At 53.7% G+C, this 10,587-nt stretch overlaps 1 protein-coding gene across 9 annotated transcripts in view; it reads right to left on the bottom strand.

The window, feature by feature from the left end:
* Positions 1–10,587, bottom strand: part of TRIM9 (tripartite motif containing 9) — a 56,222-nt gene that overhangs the window by 17,777 nt on the left and 27,858 nt on the right. For all 9 annotated transcript variants that reach the window (XM_015631818.1, XM_019007103.1, XM_015631820.1 and 6 more), the window contains exons 2-5: positions 8,741–8,836; positions 8,171–8,293; positions 860–970; positions 310–463 (exon numbers count right to left, since the gene is read on the bottom strand). In XM_015631818.1, the coding sequence (XP_015487304.1) occupies positions 310–463; positions 860–970; positions 8,171–8,293; positions 8,741–8,836 (484 nt within the window). The remainder of the gene's footprint in view (positions 1–309; positions 464–859; positions 971–8,170; positions 8,294–8,740; positions 8,837–10,587) is intronic.

Below are 10,587 nucleotides of genomic sequence, written 5' to 3'. Positions count from 1 at the left end.
ATGCACTAATAACTTTATCAGAGCACTTTTTGATGCACTAATAACTCTGTTAGAGCACTTTTTAATGCACTAATAACTTTTTAATGCAGTAGGAGTGCTTTTCCAGGCAAAGCCAAACTCCTGGCACCCTGCTCTGGCACAGGGATGCCTAAACACACACAAGAACAGGCATAACTTTGGGTCTGGGGCGCCCAGTCTTGCTGGGAGATGAGAAACTCTTCTTTTCTGCCCTTTCCCTGGGATGAGCTGCATGGAAACTCCCAGCAGGAGCAGAGCTGAGCTCTGGGAAGGCACTGGAGAGATCTTTACCTTTCATCTGGACGAAGTCGAGCTGGTGGATGGACTGGAGCAGAGGGGCGTTGTCGAGGTTCAGGTCGAAGTCCGTGGTCATGCGTGGGGTGAGCGTCCCCTTGCCCCACTGCTCCTCGGTCAGGTGCACCCTCCTGATGAGAGCATCTGAGATCTGCAGGGGAGGAGAAGCCTCAGCTGCAGTGGGAGGTGTCCCAGGCCTTGTGTCCCCACCCTGCTGTCCCCAGCTCTGGGATGTCACCCGTGGTTTCCAGCATCACTCTTCGCTGCAGGCTGGGCTGGAGAAGGGAACCCAGGAGTGCTGGGTGCAGGGTTTAGTGCCAAAGGGAGCCCAGGAATGAGTGCTGGGATGCAGCTCCCAAGGGCTGGCTGTTGGGTCTCTCAGGGGACAGCCACGAGCCCCTTGTGATCCCTTCTGCAACCCTCTCCTCCCGCCCTGGCCCTGCTCCTGCCCTGCTGTCAGTGTGCAGGAGATCAGAGGCACATCCTCAGTTTTATCCCCCCTGGAGCAGCCCCCAGCCCTGCTGCATCCCCCAGGCTCCACACCCACCTGCAGGAAGCCGCTGGGGTCGTTCTCCTTGATGACCTCCAGGCAATATTCCATCAGCCCCGTGGTCTGGCGCAGCTTCACCGTGCAGTGCGAGATCTGGTCCCGCACCACCTGCGGGGACAAGGACAGCAGGGTCACGGGGACTCCAGGGAACAGGGACAGGCAGAACCAGCATCACACACCAGAATCCACATCTTTCAAAACCTGGTGAATGGCAACACAGAATCCCAGCAGGTTTTTTTTGGGTTTTTCCAACCCAAATCCCTAATCCAACCCTAATCTCACTCCTGCCATGGCAGGGACACCTTTCACTATCTCAGATTGCTCCAATCCCCATCCAACCTGGCCTTGGATTCTTCCAGGGATGGGGAATCCACAATCTCTCTGAACAAGCTTTGTTTAGCCCAAAATCATTAACACACTTAACACATTAACACATTAATTGAGTAATTACTCAAAGCAGGAGGGCAGCTCCATGCCCTGCCTTTAATTAAGCCAGTTTCCCCATGGCAGCTCGTGAGCTCCACGCAAAGCAAATGCCAACTTCCACAGATCCACAGCTGCCTTCCAGCCTTGGAATGCAGCCAGGTTCTGGGGCTGGCCCTGGGGCAGCTGCACTCAGCAGTCCTGGATCAGGAGTGACCCTGGCAGCTGCTTTTTCCTGGAGGAATGGACACACCACCTCCCCCAGCCTCATCCCTGAGGATCTGCTGGAGATGCCCATCAGCTGCATGGACCATGCAGAATTCCCTTGTTTCCAGCACTGGCTGGGGATGAGCTCTGAGGGAGGGAAGTTCCAGGGAAAGGAGATAAATAAATCAATCCAGGCTCCACATTAAGGCACCTCTTGCACTCCCAGCTCGTTCCCCAAGGGATCACATTGCAGTTTCCCTGCAGGGAAGCACAGGTCTGTGGTTTACTGGTGCCTGAGGTCTCTGCTGACCTTCCCTGCAGCACAGCAAGGAGGAGAGTTCAGGCTGGATGCCACAAGGATTTATTTGAAAGCTGGCTGCTCCTTCACACAGAATCCTGCAGGTCCAGGACTGGCAGAGCAGCTTGGGAAGAGAGATTTTACTCTTAGACAAACGTTCTCAAACTCTCATGGAAGATTTCTTCATGTTCTACTCCTGGAAGAGCTCTAAAAAGCTGTGCTGAGTTCTCCACTGGCACTGACCAAAGCTGTGCAGCTCAGTGGAGCATTACAGTGAGGATGAGCTGCAGTGGGATGGGAAAAGCTGTAACAAACAGGGATGAACATTCCTGGGAGCTCAGTGCTGCTGGGATGCCCATTCTGAGCTGGAGAGCACCTCCTCCAGCCAGCATCCCTCCAGAATTCCTGTCTGAGGGACAGGCAGGGGAAAGGAAAGCTCCTGTGGTGAAGGAACCTGGCCTTCGAGGGGAGGTGACTCCTGCAGGGCAATCAATGCCACCACGTGTTGCTTAATTAAAATTTAATCACACCTACTTAATCACCTAGCAGGAAGAAAAGAATTACCAGCCTTGCAGCTTAGGAGCACGGATTCATTCAGGTTGGAAAAGCCCTCTAAGACCACCCAGGCCAGCTGTTCCCCCAAAGCCACCACTGACCCATGTCCCCAGGTGCCACATCCATATAGATTTTAAACCTCTCTGAGCAGCCTGTGCCAGGGCTGGACACCCCTTTCCAGGAAGAAATTTTCCTCTAATATCCAATCTAAACCTCCCTGTGGTGTATCTGGAGGAGTTGTTTCCTTTTATCCCATCCCTGGGAGATCTGGGGCATTGCAGCTTGTGTGAAATGCCATTGAGCACCCCCAAAATTGCTGCAGATTTTTAGGGAGCAGCCATTCCAGGCTGAGGGAGGGTGCAGGGTGGACAAGGCAGCAGAAGGAGCTCCCATCTTGCTCCTCTGGACCAGAGCAGAGGCTTGTGGAGGTGCTGGGTGGCTCTGAGATGGAGCTTTTGTGCAGCAGGACCTGCACATGCTGCTTTTGGCCTCAGACACTGCTGTTCTCAAGTGGGGAGTTCATTCCATGCCTGTTTCTAACACCTGAGTGCACTGGAACAGCTCTGCTGGGGTGAATCACAAATTCCAGGATGGTTTGGGTTGGAAGGGATCTTTAAAATCCATTCAGTGCCACCCCTGCCATGGCAGGGACAATTTCCACCATCCCAGACTGCTCCAAACCCTGTCCAGCCTGGCCTTGGAACTTCCAGGGATCCAGGGGCAGCCACAGCTGCTCTGGGAATTCTATTCCAGGCTCTCCCCATTCTCCCAGCCAGGAATTCCTTCCCAATATTCCATCCATCCCTGCCCTCTGGCACTGGGAGCCATTCCCTGTGTCCTGTCCCTCCATCCCTTCTCCCCAGTCCCTCTCCAGCTCTCCTGGGGCCCCTGCAGGTCCTGGAAGGATAAAGCAGAGCCAACAGCTGGTCCTGGAGATCCCACTCCTACACTGACCTTCCTGATCCTGCAAGGCCCTGGATTTTGTTTCTCAGCAGGGATGCTCAGTCCTTCAGGGCAGGATCCAGAAGGTGCAGGGGGGTGCAGAGCAGCATTTTGGCTTCGTGTGGCCCCTCCTGCTCAGGGTGAGGGCTCAGCAGCTGCCTGCCCCTGGGAAGGATTTTACCTGTGTGGATATTTGGTCTCCCAGCTGCAGACCATGAGATAAAACCGGTCTGTGGGGTCCAACCCTGCTGCTGGAGCACATCCTGACCGTAGCAGCCATGCCAGAGGTTTTGCATTCCCTGCCTGCTGGGCTCCAGACTGGCAAGCGAGGATCCCACCTTGAAAATCTGCTCACTTGAGAGCCCTCTGAGGGGAAATCCACGTGCCCTCGGGAAGGCAGCAAAGATGGGATTGCTGAAACAATCTCCTTATCTTCTTTGCAGCTTAAATCTCTGTCTGGTTTGCCCAGGATAATGAATTTGTGAAGCTCTCCCTGCTGGAGCTGACGCTTTCCAAGTATTTCCAGCAGAATTGCCATCTGCTCCCTCCAGCCCAGCACCAGCTCCAGGGAACAGCATTTGGCTGAAGACAGAATAAAAGCTTTTTTCTTATTCTACAAAAGTGGTCAGAGACCAGAAAAAAGAGGCTCCAGCAGTGGAGACACCCCAAAGTCCCAGGGAGGCTGTTCCAGGTGAATCCAAAGCTTCAGCTCTTTCCCAGCCCTTCCCTAACTCTGATCCCCTCAGGGATCCAGCATCATCCATCTGGAGAACCAGGGAATAAAACAAACATTTTCATTTCAGCATCTCTGCAGCACAAAAGCCAAGAGGAGAAATCCATGTTGCCTTCACCAGCACCAAAGTGCTTTTAAGGCAAAAAAAGAGAGATCTTTGGTTGGGATCTAGTGGGGCCTCGTGGCTTTAAAGGAGAAATGGGATGCACACAGGACAGAAAAATTCCATCAATCACTTTGATTAGTAAAATTAAAGGCTGTGGAAATAAGACATAAACATCTCTAACATGTTTGAAGGCCTGGTCTAAACCCAGTGGGGTCAGTAAAGCTGAAGTGTTTTCCATGTGGCCTTAAGCCATTTGAATCCTGGGATTCTTCAGCCACAGAATCCAGGGATTCTCCTCAGGCCTGAGGGATTTCTACCCCCTGTTACCCCAACAATGCAGAGTTTGTGGATGGGGAGAGCTGGAAGGGAAATCTGGGAGCTCCTCAAGCCGTGAAGGACTCACAGGATGCACCAGATTCCCAGGAAAAGCTGCCACATCCACGTGGGCTTTTGCACAGATGCAGGGATGATGATGATCTGGACAACCCTTTCCATGAAGAAATTTCCCCTCATATCCAATCTAAATCTCCCCTGAGATTTAGAATCTTTGTTACCTCAAAGAGATTGATCCCAGCTGGGCTCTTTAGCAGCTCAGATTTTGAGGGGATTTGGGAAGCTCCATACAATTTGTGGTCATTTTTAGCAAATACCATTTTCCCCCCCAATTTAAGTGTTAAATAAGACAACAGCCAGCACCTGGCTGCTAATTCCAGCCTATAAAAAGGGGTTTTTGTGCACTCACAGAAGTTCACCACAACCCTAAAATAGGACAGTTCTTTCCAGAGCTTTTCTTCACCGAGATGACATTAACTATAATTTACATTTTAATTTTAATACAGCTCCTAGAAGGCAATAACATCTCCACTCAGCTCTATTTAACTGACTTCCTCTTTTTTTTTTTTAGTACTCCAGTGGATAACAGATTTCAAGGCACTCACAACCTTCCCAGTGCCTGGGATGGGTCCTGCTGGGAATGTCACAGGGGGGACACGGATCCTCCTCGCCCTGGGTCACTCTGGGGATGGAGAGTGGTGTCCTGAGCTTCACCACGGAGCTGCACACCCAGATGGAAAAATCCCAGATGGAAAAACCACCAGGACAGACCCTGGCAAGGTTTGAGTGTGCTGAATCCAGAGCTTTTTCCAGGTGGGTGTTTCCATGGTGACTCAGAGGTGGGAAAAGCAGAGCTGCTGTGTCACCAGGAATCCAATCCCACGGGGAACACCAGGTTCCATTGGAAAATCCTGACTGCAGCCTTGGAGAAGGAGCAGCATTTCACCTCTGGAGATCCAGTACCACAGATAAAATCCCTTTATGCTGAGTGTAATTTGGGAAATGTGGCAAATGCTGCCTGCCTGAGCAGCCAAAGCAGCCTGGAGAAATCCTGGAGCAAAGGCATCCCGTGGCCTGAAGGCTGGAAAAAAGACTGGAATGGTCCACAGTGCTGCTGAGAGCTTCAGGAGGTGCTCAGGCTGTGTGTGTGGTGGGATGAGGAGAGATTTCTTCCTGGGACAACACTCCAGGGAGGCCTCTGTGTCCCCTGCACAAAGCTGGAGGACATCATCCCTTGGGAAAGACCCCACTGCTCCTCAGGACCACAGGGAGGTGGAGCAGGCCCCAGGGCTCCTGCAGAAGTTGTTTTTTGAAGCCCAGGTTCTCAGTCTTGAATGCAGCTGCAGTGGGAGGCTGGAGAAGGGCAGGGAGATGTCCCTTCCAAGCTGTGTCCTCACAAGGCTCTTCTCACTCTGGAGTAATTAGTGCTGGCCCAGAGTCAGGCCTGGATTAGTGCCTGCCTCCATGGAATGTGTGTCAGCACAAAGCAGGGCAGTCCCAAAGCCAAGCCCACCCCAAATCCAGGCACACAGAGATGGGAACTCGGCCTGGGAGCTTGGGCTGTGTCCTCAGAGGTGCCTGTGGCCCCTGCCAGGGGCTGGCTCTGTCCCCTGTGCCTCTCCCTGCTCCCTCCTGCCAACATCCCCTGGGCAGCAGCTGCAGCCATGGAGACACGGCTCCAGGACAGCAGCTTGGATCTGCAGGGCTCCCTGGCACTGCCAAGGCTCCCTGGTGTCTGTGAGCACTCATCTCCCAGGGGGACAGGCTCCAGGACAGCGACAAGTGTTCACACAGGACAGGCCTCCTGTGGGAGAGGGAGAAGTTCCCAGCACAAGTCAGGGGTCAGAAGTGTCCTGTGCTGATGTGAGCATCACCCAGGATGATCCCCACAGTCCTGCAGGACTCACCCTGGCCACAGTTCCACAGAAAGCACAGGCCAGGAGGTGACCTCTTGCTTATCTGCAGATGGAAATGGGCCCAAGGTCATCTCAGAGTGAGTGTAAATCACTGCAGCTTCACCCACTCCAGTGGGAACATCAGATGAGCTGTGAGGAAGGAATTTTACCCTGGGAGGGTGGGCAGGCCCTGGCACAGGGTGCCCAGAGCAGCTGTGGCTGCCCCTGGATCCCTGGAAGTGTCCAAGGCCAGGCTGGATGGGGCTTGGAGCAGCCTGGGATAGTGGGAGGTGTCCCTGCCATGGCAGGGGTGGCACTGGGTGGGATTTAAGTTCTTTCCCAAGCCAAACCACTCCATGATCCTGATTCTAACTGGATGAGGCTCAGGTGCCACAGAGCCAGGGAGGGTCAGGGAGGATCAGGGAGGATCAGGGAGGGTCAGGGAGGGTCAGGGAGGGTCAGGGAGGATCAGGGAGGGTCAGGGAGCGAGGCTCCAGGGCTAATTGAAGAGTCCTGCCACAAACCCTTTCTTGTTTTAAGGACCAGGCCTGGCCCATGACAAAGCCCAGCCCATAACAAGGGTGGATGGGGGTGGGATGGAGGCCACAGGACAGGAACAAGCAGTGGGATTCAGATCCATGGACAGGAACCAGCAGTGGGATTCAGATCCATGGATGGACAGGAACAAGCAGTGGGATTTGGATCCATGGACAGGAACAAGCAGTGGGATTCAGATCCATGGACAGGAACAAGCAGTGGGATTCAGATCCATGGACAGGAACCAGCAGTGGGATTCAGATCCATTCCTCCAGCCAAAGGCCTCTGTGGGTTGTGCTGAGCAGGGAAATTGCTTTGTGCTGCCTGGCTTTGTGAGAGTTTAATTAAGCATGCCCTGAAGGGGATGAGGGAAAAGGAGCCCCCCAGGCTCTGGGGGTCCCCTCTGTGCTGTGGCCCTTTGGGGTTGTCCCTTGCTGCTGGCAGTGAGCACTGATGGTGGGCTCTGTCCCACAAAGCTGCCATTGTCCCTCTCCCCATGGAAATGGTCCCATGCAGAGAGCACTGGTGGCCTCCACCCTCGTTTGAGGCAGCTCCAGGAATCCCTCTGCAGCCTCCTGGGTGAGCCAAAGCAAGGTCCAGAGATACAGAACACTGAAATGACCTCGGGAGAGGGACCCTGGGATCACAAATGTGGGTGTGACATCTCTCAGCTGGACTCCAGCACCCATGGCCAGGGTGCAACCCCCTTGTCCAACCATTCTGGGCATGGCTGCTCCTGTTCCACTGCTCCCAGCTGAGATCTGGTCCTCTGCTTCCCTTCTCAGCCCCACATCAGCTGGAAAGACGTGGAGTGCTGACAGAGGGAATGACACAAACCAGGAGCTGCCACTGAGCTGCACCTCTGCTCCCCAACACCAAAAATCTCAGTGCCAGCACCACCCCGAGGCCAGGAAAGCAGAGAAATCAGAGTAATCCTGCTCCTGCTGACCACGTCCCTCAGGACTTCAGCAGAGGTTACAAGCACTCAGCATCCTGCAGCACCATTCCACAGGCTTGGGAGCAACATGGAACATGAACAAAATCACTTTCCATGCTGTACACGTGGTTCTGCTGACCTAAGGAGTAGAAATGAACCTGATAATTCAGTGGGAACCACCCGGAGGGAGCAGCACTTTGTCAGGGACACGCTGCGAGTGGGTCGGGCATCTGCAGCTGAATTCATGTGGAAAAAGAGTGGCTTTCCAATGACCTCCCCAAAAAACCTGCAGCTCAGTCCTTCCCAGCCAGTGCTGGAAGCTCTCTGACCAGCCAGGCTCACCTTCAGCTTGTGTTCATGCTCCTTGTTGACCCGGGACAGCAGCTGGGCTTTCCTTCTGTTGAGGGCGTCGATGAGGGCGTCACACTGGGCCACCAGGCAGGCCTCGAACTCCACACTGTTCTCCTGCAGGGCAAGAGGGGGTCAGAGCCCAGGGAACATCCCCAGTCCAGCTGGAAAACTGGATTTTCCTTTTCAGTGGTGCCACACGGGTCATCTTTGCACGTGCTGCCACCCAGGAATCCACAGCATTGGATATGGTGGGAAACGAGGTGGCAAAAACGTGGAAAAGGAGGTGGTGGCAGGTGAGGAACAGGGTTTGGATCCACCCAGGGCAGGGTTTGGATCCAGCCAGGGCAGGGTTTGGATCCAGCCAGGGCAGGGATGGGAAGGGCTCAGGACTCTGCTGTTCTCTCCACCAGCAGCAGTTCTGGGGGGGTTCAGGGGGGTGGGATGGAAAGGGAGGTGTGGGTTCCTTTGGGAGAGCACCCAGCACACCAAGCTCAGGAAGAGGGACAGGGAATGGCTCATCCTGGTGGGAAGGGGCAGTTTCTCAGCCTGGAGACTCCATACCTGGATTTGCTGCACCATGTTGCGGAGCTGGACCAGGAACTCCTTTGCCTCCTTGGCTCTGTCTGACAAACCATTCAGGGCCTGGGAAAGCTGGCTCTGTGGGGGAAGCAAAGAGAAAAGTTATTTCCATGTCCAGGACTCCTCCATCCCCCTGGACTGGGTGGGATTTGGGACAGGCATCCCACCAAGGTGTGTGTGCCTGAGTTCAAGGAGAGGAAAAGCAGGGTTAAGCATCATCTCAGAGACCCTGGCTTTGGAAAAGCAGATATTCCATGTCCTCCTCCTCCACAGGCACCCCTGGGTGATCAGGGACAAGCCACATCCACCCTGGGTCTCACAGTGAGCCATCTGCTCCCTCCCCTGGATCTGTTTCCTCCAGGGAATCACCAAACATCCTGCAGGATCTGTGCTGAGAACACAGGCCAGGTGAAGGTCTTCCTGCAAAACACCCACTGCTCCTTCTCCCTTTGGAGTGGGAACACTCCCACAGCCCTGGCCGTGCTGGGCTGAGCAGCAGAACGAGCTAATGACCATCATTATGTTCATCAAATGCTTTTTCATTCCCATGGCACTTCCCAAACACTCAGGAAATCTTCCCAGTCTCCCCCCCTTCCCGATTCCAGCAGTGGTTGGGTTGTCTCAAGAGCAAATCACCCTCAGCAATTTTCCTCTGGGAGAGATTTTGCCTCTTTTGTGGTTTGAGGGTTTTTTGGGGTGATCTTTCTTTGAGGGAGACACAGAAGGGAGCTGGGAAGGTGCCTGATGTCCCCCCAAATCTCCAAAAATCCACTGTGTCCATCCTTCCAGGGATCAGGATGTGTGTGATGGGAAGTGAGATGGGAGCAGGGCTCTGCTGAAATCAAGAAATGAAGAACAAAACCCAGCGCTGCCACCTTGGAGAGCCTTTAAAGGCCCAGAAAATAATGGCCCAGAAAATGACCCTGCTGCTGCTTCCCTGGGAGATGTTCATCTCACCCAAGTGCTTCCTGCATTTCCTCTGTAATTTATCGTGCCCACCTCGTTAGGATGTGGAGCTAATCAGCAAATGCATCTCTAATAAAAATGGGATTGCTAAATCAGCTCAGCAGGTCCCCCCATCCCTCCTCCCTCCCCCAGGCAAGGTCAGAGCCCTGCAGGGACAACCCAGCCTCTTCCAAAGCCTCCACCACCCTCCTCAGCCCTCCTGGATTTGGGAAGATGCCCCAAGCCCAGCAAGGTGTTTTGCTGAGAGCTGTGTTTCTGCAGGGCCCCAGCCCCTGAAGACACAGGCAATTAATGGAAAAAATCAGCAGGGGTTGGTTGTGTTTACAAGCTCCTCATTAAAATTGCAGCATGCTGGGTCAGGGGTTGTTTTTGTTGTTTTTTTTTTGCCTTTAAAGTCTTTAGAAGGCTTTTATTTTATTTTATTTTATTTTCCCCCCATTAACACACATTTCATCGAGGGTATCTTTAGATCAACATAATTCTTTGAGGCTTTCCTGATGGGAAAGCTTTTTAAAAGTGAGCTTAACATTTCATAAGAGCTCTGTGTGTGCTGTCCATGAAAGCTCCTTCACCCCAGACACCCCCAGACCTGCAGCAGAACGGCTCCCATGGGGCAGCAAGCTTGGAACCCCCTCAAAAAGCTGCTCCATCAGCTCAGAGCATCCCTGCCTGTGGTCCCACTGCACCCCTTTGTCAGCTCAGCCCTTCCCTGCCTGTGGTCCCACTGCACCCCTTTGTCAGCTCAGCCCTTCCCTCTGCTCCAGGTGCTCTTGATGCCTCCAGTGCGAGTGAGGAGCATTCTCCAGCCTGGTAAATGCAATTTTCCCATCATTTTAAGGCCAGTTCCTACACATGGGTGGGCA

The sequence above is a fragment of the Parus major genome, chromosome 5 (genome assembly GCF_001522545.3).
Source record: "Parus major isolate Abel chromosome 5, Parus_major1.1, whole genome shotgun sequence".
In the NCBI taxonomy this organism is placed as follows: domain Eukaryota; kingdom Metazoa; phylum Chordata; class Aves; order Passeriformes; family Paridae; genus Parus; species Parus major.
The sequence above is the reverse complement of the archived record's forward strand: the minus strand, read 5'-3'. Positions and strand labels throughout refer to the sequence as shown.